The following is a 19451-nucleotide window of genomic DNA, read 5'->3' as shown; positions in this document are numbered from 1 at the left end:
AATGGTATCCGTCACTCCAAAGTGACGGATACGTGCCGTCACAAATGAGATTTTGTGAACATATATTACCTTACAATACTCATCATACACCGATCTCTCCACCGAAATCATTTGTCTCTCATCATCCCACTTGAAGCCACTTGTACCTAACATTTGAACAATTCCTCTAAATTTGGTTACAAGTGTCTTGAGTCTAGAATCAATGTGTGGCAAAGCTTTCAGACCACAACCAGGAATAGCTTTGCTAATAATTTCTCTAACCGCACCATGTAACCATTTCTAAATCCATTTTCACATTTCCAGTGTGGATCGGCATTCAAGTCAGACAAAACTGCTACCAAAACATTATCTTCTTCTTTGTTCCAAAAACGTTTGTTCTTGCCTCTTCCACCTCCACTAGCACCTCCAATAGTACCTCCACTAGCAGTACTTTCATCCATCCTACTAAAACATTATAAGAGACAGTAGGCAATACCAAACTAATTTAACTAAAAAAAATCACAACATTGTATTAAATAATACAAACATTATCAAGTTTAATTTGAAGTTCAAACATAACATACAATTCAAATGATACAAAGTTTAACTTGAAGTTCAAACATAACATACAATCCAAATGATACATAAATGATAAAAACTAAACCAAGTTTAACTTGAAGTTCAAACATAACATACCATCCAAATGATACAAAGTAAAGCAACTTAACACCAAATATTCCAAATAGAATGAAAATATAAACTAGTCCATCCGATTTCTAGCTCTCCAATTGTTGAACATGCTTTGAGCTAATGAATTTCTCTTATCTGTCCATGAGTCGGTTACATTAATGAAGGTTATGTACTCCACCACCTCATCATCATCAATTTCATCACCATCACTCTCAATTTCTTCATATAACTCATCGTCATCAAATGATTCAGGAGACATATATCTCTTCACCAAATTATGTAATAAAGTGCATGCAAGTACAATACGGCCATGTGTTTCTAAACTAAACCAAGAAGGACTTCTAAGTATTCCCCATCTTCCCTTAAGTAACCCGAAGCATCGTTCAATCACGTTTCTAGCTTGTGCATGCCTTAAGTTGAAATATGCCTCGGCGGTCTGAGGTCAATGAAGACCACTATTCCACTCTTTAAGATGGTAAAGATAACCTCTAAATGGTGCTAGAAACCCATCTCCATTAGTGTAGCCACCATCACATAAGTAATAACAACCTTAAGACATTAAAAAAATGCTTTATGTAATTATTAATGTAAGTCGAATTTTAATTAAATATATTTTGTTAATTGAATTACCTTTTGGCACTTTTAAACCGTTGGGCCTAGAAATAGCATCTCGAAGAATACGACCATCATGTGTCGATCCCTCCCAACCAGGTAAGACATATATAAATTCCATTTCAGGAGAACATACTCCTATTACATTCGTTGTAAGGTTACCTTTTCTTGTCCGATATTTAGATTGATCCGCGGTAGGTACATTTACATAAATCATTGTACTATCAAGTGCACCTAAACAATTCTACATGAAAAAAAAATATATTTAAAATGAAGTTATATGTCTACTATGGTTAAACACAAGAAATATTTATGGTACCTTGAAATATTTCCATCTATCATCCTCGCAATCTTCTGGTATTGGTGTAGGTTTTTTAAGCAACACAACATGTAACTTCAATATTGTCATTAAACAAGCATGAAATTGTCTAGTAACACTTTCACCACTTCTGTAGAAATGTGCACCTATCATTCTATTTTTATTATTGTGTGCCACTGTGTATAAGAAACCTGCAACAATTTCTTCCAACCTCATATTTTCTGTTCCACATAGACACCCCCCCTCCCCCCATCTCTAATCATTTCTAAAAGTACACCAAATGTTCCACGATCAATACGAAGAAAGTTTCTACACATAGTGTCACTTTCCCTAATCATTCTATTCAAGTTATACATTCTTCGTTTTCTTCTAGTTCGTTTATCTAATGTTAAATATTGAGAGTCATGAATGCTCTTCCTAATGGTATACCACATCAAATGTAGCAATACAACACACTTTATTATGATAATAACATATCGTATAAAGTCCAAATTTCTCCTCCTTCTCAAAGAAAGATCACTACGAGCCATTTCTGTAAACAAAAAAACATGAACAATACCCTATGATCATTTGTCTAACACATACCCACAACTATATTTAAAAAAACTCATTGTAGCTAACATGAAATAGAAAAAAATGGAAGAACAATAATGTAAAGCACTATTTAATTCATGTTGAAGAACAATAAAAACCCTATATCAAAAAAATTGAACAATAAGAACCCTAAATAAGAATAATTGAACATTAAAAATCCTAAATTAAACATGAATAATCTATACTTTACAAAAGCAAGGATTAAAAAAAAAAAAACTAAATATAAAAGGATGAATTTTGTAGAGAAAAAAGAGGACAAACATTGAAGAGAGAAGGGAGAAGAGCTGGCGGTGAGGGCGGCGACCAGCGGTGAGGGTGAAGGCAAACGGCGGTGAGGGCGACAGCAGGCGGCGTTGAGCAGCAGCAGTTTTTTTTTTTTTTTTTGAAAGGCTACGTTGTTTTTTTGAAAGGTTACACAATTTTTTTTTTATTAGTGAAGGGAGAAAAAAAGATGGGTAAGGAAGAGAATGAAAATCTAAACCTTGGGGGTAGTGGTATCAGTTTAGATTTATTTGGAGGTTTGTTAATAGGATAGATGGGTAAAGGGTATCATTAATTTGCTTAACCAAACAATAACAAAGGAATCTAATTACCTCTAACACCCCAACCAAACGTCCCCTTGCTCCGTACTTATTAATCTAATAAAGGGTAAACATTAATCGGGCTAAGTTGAACAAGAGCATGAGTGTCGTATAACATTAATTGAGGTCACAATAATATGATACTCCGTTACAAAAGTAATTGGTCATATTGGTGAACAAACTTCAATTATGGAATTATTGTTTTTAAACTTTGTGATAAACAAAGTAACATGAATAACGTGGGCAGACGAAGTAAAAGAGTATTTACAATTATGCAAGATCAACGAACGTGAGAGTAGTACAAATTTACAATAATGCACTAAATTATTTATGTTAATAAGAATAATATTGTTTATTGAACGAGCGTTATACACGAGGGACGGGCCGACGGCGACGTGCATGTTAGGTGTATGTATACTTGGTGCTATAAATGTCTCAGCATTGCAAGGTTCCTTCCACAAACATCGTCTTTTTCTTCCATCTGCTCTGCTAGCAATTTCAAACGGATTTGCTAAAGATCGCCCCTAGTTTTACTCATCTCGCCCCTAAATATTACCTTTTTGCCCTTGTGTAATTAAAACCCCATTTACCTTCCTTTTTACTCATTTTCGATTTTAAATTTAAAATTTCAAAAAAAACGCTTCATAAATTAACAAAAACAAAACCGTCTCAAAATAATACGAAATAGGGATTTAAATTGGACAAAATTTGACGAATAAAGCCAAAAAACTTCAAACGATCATAACTTTGTGCTCAGATGTCCGATTGTGATGAATTTTTTTTTCAAATCACTTAACTCGACGAGACGAACGCAGTGCAAAAAAAAAAATTGTAAAATGGTCCATTCGTGTAAAAAACACGAATTGACCTAGGCCGATTCATGTGGTTTACACGAACCAGCCTGGGCCAATTCGTGTAATCCACATGAACTGGCCTAGGCCCATTCGTGTGATTTACATGAACTGGCCAGGGCTGGTTCATGTAAACCACATGAACCGGCCTGGGCCGGTTCGTGTTTTTCACACGAATGGGCCCGATTTCTAATTTTTTTTTTTTTTTAACCATTGCGTTCGACTCGTCGAGTTAAGTGATTTTAAAAAAAAAAATCGTCAAAAGCGGACACCCGAGCACAAAGTTATGATCGTTTGAAGTTTTTACGTTTCTAATCGTCAATTTTGATTCGAATTTAATCGTGCTTGATTATTAATTATCGTAAAATGGGTCACCGTCATTCATATGTTAAATTACCGATAAAAAATAGTTTGGAGAATGTTTTAGAGTAAAGGGCAAAATTGGAAAGTGAAATGAATATTAGGGGCGAGATGAGTAATATAGGGGCGATCTTTAGTAATTTTGATTTCGCATGCTTGTAAATTATTTTCATTTATAATTATTCTTATTTACAATTATAACGAGTGTAAACAAAAATTTGTATAACTACGGTCTATAGCCTTAGTATCTTGCTGCTCGCCTGCTCGGTATTTTTTTAACTACTTTTATTTAATTTAATTTATTGCTTTATGCATGTTATTTCTTACTCTTTTTAGTTCGTCTAATTAACTAGCCTTAAAGCCCTTAACATCATCCAATGCGTATGTTAAGTTATAGTTATCACAATAGTTGATTTTATCAAATCTTAGGTAAATGTACGTACAAATTGACTCGAGTACGTATATAAAATCGGTATCTAACTATCTATATAACTTATATAAGTAAGCAAATGGATATAAGCTAAGGCTCTGTTTGGCAAGACATTTTAGATACCTGATTTGGTCAAAGTAGCTTATTTGACCAAAATTTCAGGTACCTTATTTTTTTGTAAGGGTTTGACATGTAGCTTATTTAACCAAATAAGCTACCTGAAATGAAATGTTACCTAGAGTAGCATTTGAGATTTTAGGTACCTAATTTGATTTGTTTTTCCGTTTGTACCCTTTAAATTCATACTATTAAATAATTATCATATCCTTTTACGTCATTTCATCAAAATCGGTTACCTTTTCAGTTAGTTTGTCAAACACTTTTTTATATAATCAGCTACCTTATCAGTTCCTAGTTTTCAGGTACCTTATCAGTTACCTTTTCAGGTTTCAGTTAGCTTTTCACTTTTCAGCTACCTTTTTAGGTTTCAGCTACCTTTTCAGTTAGTTTTACCAAACAGAGCTTAAGCATGACACTTTAGGTAGCTTATTTGACCAAAATAACTTATTTGACTAAAATTTCAACCACGTGATTTTTTTGCAAGTGTTTGGTAAGTAGCTTATTTGTCCAAATAAGAATAAGCTACCTAAAATGAAATGCTACGCAGTGTATCATTTGAGATTTCAGGTATCTGAAATAAGTTTTCTTCCATTTTTTATCCCTTCAATCTAAATTAAGGGTGTGTTTGGATAGCAAAAGTGAAGGGAAAGGGAGAAGGAGGGAAGGGAAGGGGAGAGAAGAGAAGGGGAGGGGGAATGGAGTGTGGTTGTTTGAATACAATTTCCCTCCAAATTTTGCCTATTGTGGATATATTTTAATTAGGCTTGGAGGAGGGAAATTAGATCCCTTCAAATCTCCCCCCTCCATTTCCCTGGCATCCACCCTCATTTTCTATCAAAACAAGGAATTTAAAATTTCCTACTCTCCCTCCCTTTCTTTTCCCTCAAAATCCTGCAATCCAAACACACCCTAAAGGTGTTAAAATAGGTGTAAAATTGAAAGTCCGAAATAACATTTATAACTTGAAATTATTTGTGAAAGATTGTAACAAGGGCGATTTTCAGCTACGTTTTCAATGCACGCATTGTCTAAGAGCATATTTGGTAATTAGCAGTTCAATTTTAATTAGTTGAAGCGAATTGTGTAAGTAGATTATAAGTGACCGGTTTGGACTAGCATATTTCAAGCAGCATATTTATTAAAAGTGTTTAGTAATCAGCGGTTTTTAATTAATAGATTGATGTATGTTATTTATAAAATAGTTGATTATTCCATCTCCAAGTAAAATATGTTTTGGGGAGGAGCATATTGTAAAATAGTAGATTGACCCCAATCTACCCATTTACCAAAGGCTCGGATTAATAGATTAGCTTAGGGCGAGATTGCTCGGAATCGGCTTGGCTCGTGCTCGGTCAAACCAAGCTCGAGGCGAACTTGTCTAATCCGAGCTGAGCCCGAGCTCAGAAAGGCTCGGCTCGAAAGCTTGTTTGGGCTCGTTTATAGTTTTTTTTTTTACAATTTTTATACTATAATATTAATTTTATTTCAAATTATATGTTACTTAGGCTTTATAAATACATTATTATAAAATAATTTTTTTTAGTATTTTATAATCTTATTTGTTTTTAAAAATAGTTATATTTAGTTAAATTCAAAAAGTGAGAAAGGGAAAATAATATAACAACAAAACAAGCTCGAGCTTTTTCCGAGCCGAGCTCGAGCTTCAACTTTTTAGGCTCGACGAGCTTATGCTCAAAATCCCGTGCCGAACCTGAACCCGTCCGAGCTCGAGCTCAGATCGACTCGTTTCCAGCCCTTGAATATGCCAAAAAACTTCAATCTGCCATTTATCAAACCGGGCCTAAAGCTATTCTATGATTTCGGTCCCACTCAAACATATTCTAACTAAACTAGTTTTTCAACAGGTGAACCAAAAATGAAGTTCTGTCTACTCCTCACAACATTGGTCATCCTTCAGTCATCAGCTTGGGGCAGAGGATGCAATCACATTGGATCTCTCAAGTCCCACCATGGTTGAATACTCAACTTTTCTCAACAATATCCGAACAAACGTGACGGATCCAAAATTGATATACGGTGGCACCAATATACCCGTGATAGGTGCACCTACAAACACGTATCTTAGGATCGATCTCACAGTTTCTACGGGAACTGTCTCACTTGGCCTGAAACGTAATGACTTATACGTGGTCGCATATCTTGCTAAGAACGATAAAAATGTATATCGGACTTATTACTTTAACGATCAAATTACTTCCGATCAATTAGACAGTCTTTTCCCTGAGGCAAAGGGTGTCTCAAATCAGCAAAAGATAACAGAGTACAATGAAAATTACGGGTCAATAGAAGCTGCAGCTAATGGAGCTAGAAACCAAGTTAGGGGGATCGACAATCTTGTTAAGTACACAGAAGGCGTGAATGGGAAACCGCGTAAGGTTGAAGATGAAGCTAAGTTTATGCTGGCTGTTATTCAGATAGTAGCTGAAGGGGCGCAATTTGGGTACATACAGAATCTAGTACTTGAGAATTTTCCCAAAGGGTTTATTCCTGATGACAAGGTGCTTCTAATAGAGAGGAACTGGCATAAGATTTCGAAAGCAATTAAAGGTTCTGAGAATGGAGTATTTACACCGCCACTTGTTTTGAAATCGACAAAACTTCCGACCACTTGGGTTGTGAAGAACGCGACAGAGCTGAATATGGGACTCCTTGAGTATTTGGGTTAATTTCTCTTTTGAGGCTAACTGTGTTGATCATGGCAGTTTTGTTTTCTGAAACTGTCATTTTGTGTCAATTAAAAACTTTCATCTGATATGATATCAAAAATGGTGGCAAGCAGTTTAGCGAGTCATTTTGCTTTATTCCGTCATAATCTAGAATCAAAGAATAATGTGACTTCGATTCACAAATTCAGAAAACATGCTTAAACTACAGAAGATAAGTACTCCAGCAAATTGCAAACAGAGAGAGAATATTATTCATATGAATTAAAACTGTGCTGACAAAGGAACGATCCACAAAATGAGAAAATACAGACCATTTATATCAGTACAGGGTCAACAAAATGATCCTCCTATACAAATAAATGGTTCATGAAATTAAAACTGAATTATCCGAATTACAGCGAATGGAAAACAAACACATTATTTTATATCAGCACTTAGCATCCAACACCTGGCTTCTCGGATCTGACTTTTGAGTTGTACCTTGAGTTGTACCTGAAGCAACCCCATTGAGCTAGAAAGAGTTGGAGAATGAAGAATGGCTAAGCTTGGGCGATATTTGCTTCAACTTCCTCAGCTTCATTGGTCACGGTCTTATCCTTGATCGAAACAAGACTTTCCATGTAAGCAAATATTCCTTGACAAGACAAATCTCTCTCAAATCCAAGATCCTTTATTTCCTGTGTATTTGGATCACATAGGGCCAGTTTACGGCCTTCACACTCTAACAAAACCTTATTGCCGTTCCAGTGACCAACAGGGTTCTGAACTTCTGGAAAAGGTCCGATGCTGAATTTCTTGGTCCATATACCCTGATTCAAGGTCCAGATATCCAAATTCTTCTCATCGTCATGGACACTAAAGAAAGCAAGAGAGTCATCAAACATTCCAAGACACTTAGAAGCCGGTTGCTGATAGTCGGGAACATGTATCTCTTGAAATGATTCAGTGGCCATGTCAAAAGAAATTATCGCCTCACTATTTTCATCGTCTTGGGAATATGATTCCATCCAAAAACAACATCCCTTGACATAAACATAACACTTATTGTTCTCCAAGTTGTATTCCCGAGCCAAATCACCACAATATTTCCAAGAATTGGTCCTTAAGGAGTAAACAAGGACGGACAAAGGGTAGCTGACACCTTCATCATTAGTACTCCAATAACCCTTAATAACAACCACCTTGTAATCTCCGGTTTTTGGATCAACCCCAAACCCATAAACCTCATTCTTAGCATAGGTAGTGTTAGCGGGAGGGTCGGGCTTTTCAATTATTGGGGGTAAAGTCTTAAGTTCATTGACAGCCGGATTCCACAAAGCACGGCCACTAAAGTCATACTCATATAGATAATACAATCCATCACAAGGACCACATACATAAGATCCATACATGGGCATGCCATAAAGCACCTCGTGACCTAAAACTCGAAGACCTTCATCCACCAGCAACTCGAACAACTGAAGCTCAGCATGACTCACATAGTATTGAGCAAGGAGGCAGTTCTCATCATAACCTCGATTGTTTTTCAGATGTTTGGAAATAAATTGAGGGCTTGAAATAATAGCATACCATGATTTGCAAACACTTTTATACTGTAACACATCTTTAACAGGCATCCATGACAAGATCTCAATTAACAGATTTTCAGGCAAACGATCTCCGTTCTTGATTGCAATAGAAACAAACTTTGATCTTTCTAACCCTTTTTTTATTCTGCAGAATCACAACACCATAATTCGAAAAAATGCCAAATAAGTGATTGATTCTTACATCAGACATTAAATACCTCATCCCCAAAAAAACCCATCAAACAGATGATTGCGATGGACGGAGTAATCTACTACCAGCCTAAAAGACTCATGTCACTCATCAGCATAGTGAGTTTAGTAGAATCTATTAATTTACACCCTCCATCTCAATCATTTGTTTACTTCGATTAAAATACTCGTCACAAAGAATAAACAAATGATCAGGATACACAGGAATTACAATAGTATATCATAATCTTACTTCATACCGAGAAAACCCATTAAATAAATACATCTCTAAACACACAAAATATTGTAGCAAGAGAATTTAATGACAAAAATAATCAGTAAACTATTTAAAGAATTGACCTTTCTTTGAGTAAAGGATGCAATCCACTGCTGAAATCTGACCAAGTATAACGTTGAAGTGAAAGAGCCATTGCTGCTGCAAATGATTGTTAAAAAAACCCAAAAAAAAGCAGAAGAAATTAGCAATTGATTAGAAATAAGAGAGGTCAACTTTTATGAATGATCAATGAATGCAAATTTGTAATTAATTTAGTTGGTGCATAATTATATGATTAGAAATTTGGTGAAGAATTAGTAAATATTGGGGAAATTCATCAAAAAAAAAAAGTAAGCGAGACATTAGAGAATTAAGAAGATGAATAGGAAGGAGTGAGTACCTTGTTTCAGGAATGTGAAGATGAGAAATGTAAGAGCAACAAGTAGGAACTATCAAGTGAGAGTGTGAGATGTACTTATGGAGTATAATACTCCGTCGGATAACCGTTCCATTGTTGAAATGACACAAGAATTAAGAAAGTGGGTGAATAGAAGGAAATAGACAATGAAAAGTACTAATATGATGGGTTAAGGGTTGGTTAAGTTGTAAATAATGAAAAGTAACAAGATTAGTATAGTCATTAGGTAAGAAAAAACATTACAAAAAAGGGACAATGCGACATTTATGTGAATAAACGGAACTGGACAATGAGACAGTTATCGGGAATAGGAGGTTTATTCAGTATTCCCTCCGTCCGGTCATTTGTTGTCCTATTTTAATTTTAGGCGTCTCAGTCAATTGTTGTCTTTTTTATTTTAAGAATGTATTTGATGGACAATTAGATCTTTCATACTCTATTTGGTCCACTTGTCATTTTTAATGGATTATTTCATAACAATAATCCATCATATTAGTGGTATGCAATAATCACTCCATCCTATCAATAATTTCAATTAAATCCAACATAAGCACCATACCTTCTAATAACGAACCAGCTTATATTTTTTTATGTTTATGTGTATCAAATAAACCAGGTACTTGCTTCATCACTTGAAAATTTTACACATAAATATCACATATACCAGTTAGGTTGTCCAAAAACTATCAAATATTGCAATATAAACTTTAAAAAATATCGGTTGGTTCGTTATTAGAAAGTATGGTGCTTATGTTGGATTTAATTGGGATTATTGATAGGATGAAGTGATTATTGCAGACCACCAATAGGATGGATTATTGTAATGAAATAGCCCTTTTTTAATTGACCTTCTCTTGTTTCCTTGGTCATCGTGCCAAAACCAAATGACAACAATTGACCGAGATGGAGGGAGTAACTATTATAGAGTATATTGTTGTATCACTACACCGGTTAAAATTGATCTGATCCTATGTAGCTCGTTTTATTTTAAAATTGGATTTTTAACATGTGCTTTTAGGACACACCTATTAAGTTTTCAAATATTTTTTAGGAAATTTTAAATAAAGGTACTCGAGGTTTCTCTAATTTCAATCTTGGTGTTTGATTATAATTTCTTTTTGGGTGCCTAGGTTTTTTTTTTTTTTTTTTGCTAGAAAGGGTACATCCTATTCTTATTCATCCATAAAGAGAAGAAAATAGAAATGGTATTTCTTACAAAAGAGTAGCCAACTAAGCATAAATAGAATTTAAATGAGCAATAACCCTCTTACTATCCTTAGTAGTCCTATTTAGAATCCTAATCCTTACACTAAACTGCAACTGTTTAAGTAAGGTAGGAATATCAGTCTCTTTGCCAGAAAAAATTCGAGTGTTCCGTTCTTGCCAGACAGTGTAGATGCAAGCACTGAGACAACAATAGTACCATCCTGCTTGCCAGTGTTTCCTATGCCGTCTATTACTACACCAGTACAGCTCCTTCCTCAGGTTAGAAGTCCTACCTCTAACACGCATCCAATCCAGGACCTTTCTCCATAAATCACCAGCAAAAACACATTCAAAAAACAAATGGGAGTGGGTTTCCATGGCTTGCTTGCACAATACACACCAGTTAGTCAAATAGAGTCCCCTTCTGCATAAGTTATCTACAGTAGGGAGCTTCTTTTGGCCAGCTAGAGTGGCGATAAAACTATGCTTATGAAGGACAATAGGATGCCATACAACATTAGCCCATCGAATTTTGGGATACCGAGGTCTAAGAAGGTCATAAGCTTTGTGAACCATAAACTGCCCTTTTGCAGAGACGCAAGCTTTTAAAGCATTCTCAGCAGCCAGAGCAGTACCAAACACTTGCAGTAACAAATCCCTTGTGTGCAGGATGCTCCTCCAGCTTTCAGAGTAAGTTGCTTTGATAGCAGTGTTCCAAATTGTGCCTTGCTTAACAGTATAAGCATCATTCCAGCGAGTCCACAGTGAATCAGATGGATGCAACAATCTCCAAATCCACTTGCATAAGTTGGCATTATTCCAGGATAAAACTTCGTTTATGTTAAAGCCTCCTTCATTCCAAGGGCAACAACACTTTTTCCAACTCTTCATACAGATTTTCTGTTTGTCCACATTGGACTGCCAAAGATAATTCCTGCAAAATTTATCAATGAGCTTCATAAGTGCTTTAGGAAAGCTCAGAATATTACACCAGTAATTTTCAAGCCCTAATAAGATGGAGTTTAGAAGCTGTAATCGTCCAGCATAAGAGAGCAAGTGATTAGTCCAATGGTTAACAGCCTGTTGGACCTTGCAAAGAAGAGCATTGTACATAGGCATACTAAGTTTACTGTCATATAAAGGCAGTCCCAGGTATCTGAATGGGAAGGATCCTTCAAAGTAGCTAGTAGTCTGCTTGATCATAGCTTTAACATCTTTGTGAACCCCATCAAAGTAAATATCAGTTTTATCAGGGTTTGCTAATAACCTAGAGACAGACCCAAACTTATCAAGTGTTTGGGCCACTGCTTTGACAGAAGGGACATCACCTCTCACAAAAATCGTGAGATCATCTACAAAGATAAGATGATTGAGTTTTATCTTGGCACATTTGGGATGATAGGTAACCTGAGGGAGTGAGCATATTTGTCTTAGATATTTAGAGAGGATCTTCATTCCTAAAATAAACAGATAAGGGGAGAGGGGGTCTCCTTATCTCAATCCCCTAGCTCCCTTAAAGAAACCAACGTTTCCTCCATTAATCCTCAAGGTAAACCAGGTACTGCTAATACAACCCATAATCCATTTAATATACTGATCTGGGAAGTTCAAGCTTCTAAGCATACTCTCAACAAAAGGCCATTGAACAGAGTCAAAGGCTTTTTTTGGTTTCAACTTTAATCAGACTCCTTGGGGAACAACTGCTTTGACTATAACTTTTAATTAGGGCTTGAGAGAGCATAATATTATCAAATATATTTCTTCCTTCAACAAAAGCTCCTTGCTCAGGTCCAATGAGTTTTTGCAATAGGGGCTTGAGCCTAGCTACCAGTATCTTACTTATAGTCTTATATAAGATCGTGTAACAAGCAATTGGCCTAAAGTCCTTGACAGAGGTAACAACATCCTTTTTAGGGATAAGAGTAAGAACAGTAACATTAGCTTGCTTAGCCAACTTGCCAGTTTGAAAGAATGCCTGAACATCCTTGGTAAAATCATCACCCACCACTGGCCAAGCAGACTTATAAAACCCAGTAGAAAACCAATCATACCCATGACTTTTATAGTTCCCAATAAAAAAATGAGCATCCTTAATTTCTATGGCAGTTACTGGTGAACAAAGAGGAGCCTGATCAGCAGGACAAAGATAAGCCCCTTGAGCAACAAAAGCTTGGTCTAGGTCCAGAATGTGGTGCTGTGTCCCTAAGAGATCTTGATAGTAGTCAACAAAAGCGGAATTCACCCTATCAACACCATGGACAGTGGTTCCATGATGATTATTAATCTGACCCACAATGCTTTGCTGTTTCCTTTTTGCAATTTTTGCAAAGAAATATTTAGATGAGCAGTCATTCAACTTGATCCCTTGAATTTTAGCTCTTTGGCGCAACATTTCCATCTCAGCCAATTTAAAAAAGTATAAACTTGGATCAGGTGAGCCTCATTATTCTGAAGTATAGTATCAGTAAGAGAAACACTAAGAGCCTGCTGGCAAGACTTCAAGTTTAGCTCAACAGTGGCAACCCTTTGGGAAAGTCCACTATAATCCTCTTTATGGAGTAAGGTGAGCTGCTGCCTCACAGCAGCCAGTTTCCTAAAAAATTGGTAGATTAGAGAACCTCGATAATTACTAGCCCATCCAATTTTAACATAATTAGAATAATTGGGATTAGTAATCCAACAGTCCAAGAAGCTGAATTGCTTCCTAACTCTCTTATCCTCAAAAACATTAACAAGTATTGGAGAATGGTCAGAAATCCCATGAACCATGACCACAGCATTAGAACTAGGGAAATTTTGCATCCAATTAGCATTAACCAAGGCTCTGTCTAATCCGGACCAGCCCCTAGTACCATCATGATGTTTGTTAGTCCAAGAGTACTCACAATTACTAGACGTGAGGTCATCTAGCTGGCAGTCTCTCAAGCAGGTATTGAAAGCCATTACCTCAGAAAGTTTTGGTGGGTGGGGTCCAATTTTTTCAGAAGTATTTTTAACAATGTTGAAGTCCCCAGAAAGTATCCAACTGCTGCTGAAGGTAGAGATCCTAAGAAGCTCAGTCCAGAGTGGTTCCTTACCTACAATAGTATTGCAACCATAAACAATAGAGATATCCAGATGCTAGTTTGTAGCATGGTGTAGAATTTCACAATGAATAACTTGAGCATGAGTGGAGAGAGTAACCATAGTAACAGTTTTGGGGTTCCAAAAAACCCAAATCCTGCCATTATGGTAATCCTTATAGTTGGTAGAAATTTTATAATTGGGAAATTTCTTGAATATAGTACTAGCATTATGTTCCTTGACATGAGTTTCTAAGAGCCCAAAGATATCAAGCTAATTTCTAACTAAGTAGTTCTTCACTTCTTGGTGCTTTAGGGGATCATTAAATTCCCTAATGTTCCAGGTAGAAAGTTTCATGTGGATATAGGGTTTTTATCAGGGGGCTCACCCTCCCTACTAGAAACCACCATATCAGCAGCCACCAGTAACACTTCAATGCCATTGGAATAGGAATCCCCTTTTGCCTGAAATATGCACTTCACCCCAGTGTCAACCTCCTTACTCCCAGGTGTGTTGGGCCCTAGCATCTGGTGACCTGAGCACTTATCACTTCTAGAGGGAGGCAGAGCTGAGATAGTGACTGAAGAAGAGCCTAGCTCAAAGCATTCTGAGCTCTTAGACAGTTCACTAATCTCATTCTGGACCTCATCTCCAGGGGGATTTGGGCCTAGCTCAGAGCATTCTGAGGCCACTACAGCCGGGGTAAGGGTGACAACAGGTTTAGTAACAGGTATATAGATCCCCTTCTGTTTCTCCTTAATTTTGTTATTCTTATTAAGCCTGCAAAAAACCTTAGTATGTCCTAGTTACCTGCAGCAGTCACAATAGTATGGCATCCATTCGTAGGTAACTTTTTGAGAGATGATGTCATGATAAGGTGTAGTGAATAGAACTTCAGTAGGTAAAGGGTTAGAAATATTCACCTCTACCATGACTCTGACAAAGGAGAGCTTTGCTTTACAGATTGTAGTAAGGTCAGCAAAGAGTGGCTTCCCTATCTTACTGGCAAGCCTACTTAAAGCAGCACTGGACCAAAGAAGGGGAACCAAATTTGGAAAGAGTATCCAGATAGGGACAATGGTTATGGAATCCATCTCCTGATCAAAGGTAGGAGTCCATTGCTTTAAAATCAAGGTATGTGCTCCCATGTTCCATGGCCCCTATTTCAACACAGTGTTCAAATCATCTTCATTCCTAAACCTGAAACTATACCACCCCTTGCGATAACTCTGAATCACATGGGAAGAAACATTCAGCCAGTACTTCTTAGCATAAGCCTCTAATTGCTGCAAGTGTAACTTGCCTCCTAATACAGTACCCACAAGAGTATACTTTCAGTAAGTAATTTCATCCTCAACATCCTCATCAAAGATAGTGATTACATCAGCCTTAGCAGATTCCTCACAATAGAACAAATTCATACCCTCTTGCGATTTTACAACCTTGTTCTAAGGTTTAGGCCCAGGTACCACAACATTGGAATTAGAAACAGGATCAGAATTAACAACATGTGGTTCAGCAACTATAGCAGCAGCAGCAGCAGCCATCAGTACCAACACCGGAGTTGGGATTGCAGCAGTAGTGGCAGTAACCACCGGATTTTTAGAAGAAGTCCCAGATACAGGTAATCTAGGGTTAATAGGAGTTATAACAGATCGAGAATTATTTATGGTCCTAGAATTATGAAGAGCATAATTAATCAAACTATTGACAGTCACAGGAGTCCGTACCACTACTTGATCGTCCCCATCCTCCGTCATAGGATCAGAAATTGGCCCCCGAGTCGCCTGAGCAGCTCTACCACGCGGTCTACCATGAGCTCGAACCATGAATCTAAGCGGAAACGGATCAGAAAAGGATCTAGTGTTGCTTAGGGAGAAAGTTTTCTCTCTCTAACATGGCTTTCTCTCTCTATGTGGGTACCTAGGGTTTATTTACTTCAACTTTAAGTATTCAAGGTTGGTCTAATTTCAATTTGGATGCCTAATATTTGGATATAGTTTCAATATAGCTATATTTAATTTAAACAATAATTTTTCGCAATTGCTAAATCCCGCACATCATTTTACCCAATCCTGCACATATTGCCATAATCTTCCATAATTGCCCTTCATCTTAAAAAAAAGAATTAAAAAATTGTTCTACCTTCTCTCCAAACCTAATTAGTCAGTTAATCGTTCGACATGAAATGTAATTCGCATATTATTAAAACGTAATCTCGACGTTTTACAAACAATTTTATTATACGTCTTCTTTTAATCGATTTAGTTGATGTTTTTTTTTTATTAAAAATGGGGATTTTTACAATTAGGGTTTTGATTGAGTTGGGTTGTTAAAGGGATGGTTGTGGGGTCGTCAGTCTGGACTAGGGTGGTCGGAGGGAGAGCGTCGAGTGGTGGTTGTAGTGGTAGTGTTGCTGCGGTTACTGCAGGTTTTAGGTGCGGGAAGGGGGTCGTCGGCCTGGGGAAAGAAGCCGAGATGGCTGGTTGGCGTAGGGAGAGAAGCAGAAAAGGCTGGTCGGCGCTAGGCGGTGAGGAGCGGTGGTCGGCGGCGCTGAGATGATAGTGGGGAAAGGTTGTCAGGGGTTGGGGATTGGGGTTTGGTACGTTTATTGCTTTTTTTTTCATTCTCTTATTTCTCCTTCTTGTTTCTCTCTTGGTAAGTTGACAAATGAGAGGGGCAAATTTGGAATAAATGGCAAAAATGTGCGGGATTGAGTAAATTGTTGTGCGGGATTTAGCAAGTCCCTAATTTTTTTCCTGAAATATTAATTATATTTGATATTTGATTGATTACTTGGATTATAAAATTATTTTTGGTGAAATTTTCTTGAAAAAATTTAACAATGGGTTGAATTTTACTATCAATTAAAATTATGGGTTTGATTGGTATGAGTGAAACTTACAGAGACTGATTTCACCATTGTTCAAAGTTAAGGGTGTTACCACTTTCAGGTTTCAAATATTATGCATTGCAGGTCATTAAAAAATTATCTTTTAGAATCCAAACTAAAAATAGTTCAAACCTTGTGTACTCAAATTGGAATAAGATCAAATCTTGGACACCTAAAGTGAAAGTGTGAAACAATCTAAACTAGTTTTAATCCCGTGCAAAAAATGGACGGGTTGTTTCTAAAATTCTAATATAAAAAATACGTTAACTGATACTCCTTCTATTTTTAAATACGTATCATTCTCACTTTTCGAGGTACTCAATTTTATCTTAAATATTTCTTAAAATATGAGGAAAAAAACATCATAATTAAACTCTTTTTTATACGGAATTTAATGTAGTTTTATAATTTTCGGTCTACTAATATTTTGTAAAAATTAAAGTCAAAGGGTCACTCCGAAAACAAAAACGTCATATTGACAAAAATGGAGATTTAATTTTGTTGTGTAGTTTACTACTCCATAATTTTTTTAGTGTAGTTTGGTACTCCGTAATTGTTTTTTTCATATTTTAAGATTTCTAATTCTATTATTTTTGTTTTTTTAAAAAGATAACATGAGAGGATATAAGTTATAATCTGATAATTTTTTACCTTTAAAGAAAGTGTAATTTATTTTTTGTTTAATTAGTGTAAAAAGATTATTCATACGATACACTTTTATAAGTTTTAAATTAAAGATATGTTACTGTAGTTATTCTATTGTCCTAAAATCATGTCATATATATTGTGTGAGTTTATTTATATTTATTGAATTGTGAATCACTGAGGTGATATGCAAAACAAACTGAAATAAAGAGAGAGAGTAATTAATTATTTGACAAATAAGATCCTACAACCTGTTGTACAGTAGCATTGTACAACAGGCCCATATATATGTATTACATATTAAACTATTTAGGCCTAATAAAAGAAAAAATTCTACGCAACACCTTTTTCCCTAATTCTGATTTCTCTCCAGTCGACAAACCCTCCTCCTTCTTTTCTCTAAATTATTTCTCATAAACTACAGTCGACAAACCTCTCTTTTCCGTAATTCTGATTCTAATATGATGAAAGGGAAGCAATTAGCATCATAATCAAGGAGGAAAAATGCATCTAACAATATTTTGGTGAACGAGAAGCAATTTACTTCATCATCAAGAAGGAAAAATGGATCTAATAATTAATACTCTGAGGTAAATTTCTACATCAATTATACGAACTATTATTAGAAGAATACAAGCTAAAAAATACGAGCACATAAGAATACGAGCTATTAGCCTATTAATATAAGAATACGAGCTAATGTAAAAAGAATACTGGCACATATGAATACGAGCTATTAAGATAAGAATAAGAGCTATTAAGATAAGAATACGAGCTAATGTAAAAAGAATACAAGCTCAAAAGGATCAAGAGCTTTAAAATACGAGCACATAAGAATACGAGCTATTAAGATAAGAATACGAGCGAATGTACAAAGAATACGAGTTTAAAAGGATCACGAGCTTTAAAATACGAGCACATAAGAATACGAGCTAATGTAAAAAGAATACGAGCTTCAACTATTTTCATGCATTATAAATTTTGGATATTTTTTTTTTCTCACGAGTCATGTCATATGATTTGTTCCGCGTAGTCAATTAATTATAATAATTTAAGGGAGAATATGATTCATTAATTGGATGATGGAGGAAGATGGAGAGGAGTTGGAAAAATATGAAAGCAGTCATAGAAGAGAAGGGGGATTGAATTGAAAATTGGATTACGTTATTTTTTTGTTTTGCTTTGTAAAAGTACTTGAAAAAAATGACTAAAATACCCTTGGATGTACAATAGCATTGTACATCCAGTTGCATAGTCTTGAAACTGTAATTATTTCAAGAAACATGGGGTGGGGTCCCTATACAAAAAAAAAAAAAATTAATCCCTGCGAAGTAGGAATCAATAGAAAGTCTTTAAAGAACTGTGCTTTTATCCTATATAGATCTTAGAGCATCTGCAAAGGTGAGACTCCCCATATTTTCTCTTTTATTTTCTTATTCGTCCATCACCTCATTTTTCACTAACTTTTTCATTTACCCTCCCCATTTCATAACTACATCTCTACAATAATGAGGTTCCTCAACAATATTTATATTTAATAATGGACCTAGATGATTAGAATTTGTTAAATAAATCGATTATCAAGATTTTAATTAACAATTTTAATTAGTTAATTACATTGATAACTAATTTTTTATTGTTAGTATTTTTTATTTTTAAGTAATTGAATTAATAAGTTGATTAATTCCAAAAATAAGACAAGAAAGATAATTTTTAAACTTGAAATTAAACACGAGAAAGATAAAACAACAACATTAAATAGATTTGAAGTTACAAACACAATGTTGGTTAAGTGAGTCGGTTTTTCAATTGTTTTACGATCTCCTACAATGTTGCCATATGTGTTGAACCAAGTTTTGCCAAATTAACCTATAGCCTAACTAGTCTACTGCAATCTCAAAGGGCAAGAATCAATGCATTGGCTTCCAACGACTATTTTTATTAGCTTTTACTCACTCCATTCAACTCC

General features: G+C 35.7%; 2 protein-coding genes and 1 pseudogene across 3 annotated transcripts; 1 reads left to right on the top strand and 2 right to left on the bottom strand.

Moving 5' to 3' along the window:
- Positions 1–6412: 6412 nt before the first annotated feature.
- On the top strand, positions 6413–7223 carry LOC141648730 (ribosome-inactivating protein saporin-4-like; annotated as a pseudogene).
- Positions 7224–7451: 228 nt separating this feature from the next.
- Positions 7452–9763, bottom strand: LOC141647289 (F-box protein At3g08750-like). 2 transcript variants are annotated; one of them, XM_074455421.1, is made up of 3 exons: positions 9658–9763; positions 9341–9413; positions 7452–8936 (listed from the first exon to the last, which is right to left on the bottom strand). In XM_074455421.1, exons 2-3 carry the CDS (start codon positions 9409–9411, stop codon positions 7763–7765), a joined length of 1245 nt encoding a protein of 414 aa, XP_074311522.1. In that variant the 5' UTR covers positions 9412–9413; positions 9658–9763; the 3' UTR covers positions 7452–7762. The 2 variants fall into 2 exon arrangements, with proteins under 2 accessions (XP_074311522.1, XP_074311521.1); XM_074455420.1 differs by having other exon boundaries at positions 9341–9416; positions 9658–9747.
- A 1142-nt stretch (positions 9764–10905) lies between these two features.
- LOC141648729 (uncharacterized) lies at positions 10906–15773 on the bottom strand. Its single transcript, XM_074457449.1, has 6 exons — positions 15414–15773; positions 14755–15104; positions 14333–14724; positions 13306–13958; positions 12710–13183; positions 10906–12288 (listed from the first exon to the last, which is right to left on the bottom strand). Exons 1-6 carry the CDS (start codon positions 15771–15773, stop codon positions 10906–10908), a joined length of 3612 nt encoding a protein of 1203 aa, XP_074313550.1.
- Between the last annotated feature and the right edge of the window lie 3678 nt (positions 15774–19451).

This window comes from Silene latifolia, chromosome 3, assembly GCF_048544455.1.
Source record: "Silene latifolia isolate original U9 population chromosome 3, ASM4854445v1, whole genome shotgun sequence".
Taxonomy (NCBI): Eukaryota; Viridiplantae; Streptophyta; class Magnoliopsida; order Caryophyllales; family Caryophyllaceae; genus Silene; species Silene latifolia.
The sequence above is the reverse complement of the archived record's forward strand: the minus strand, read 5'-3'. Positions and strand labels throughout refer to the sequence as shown.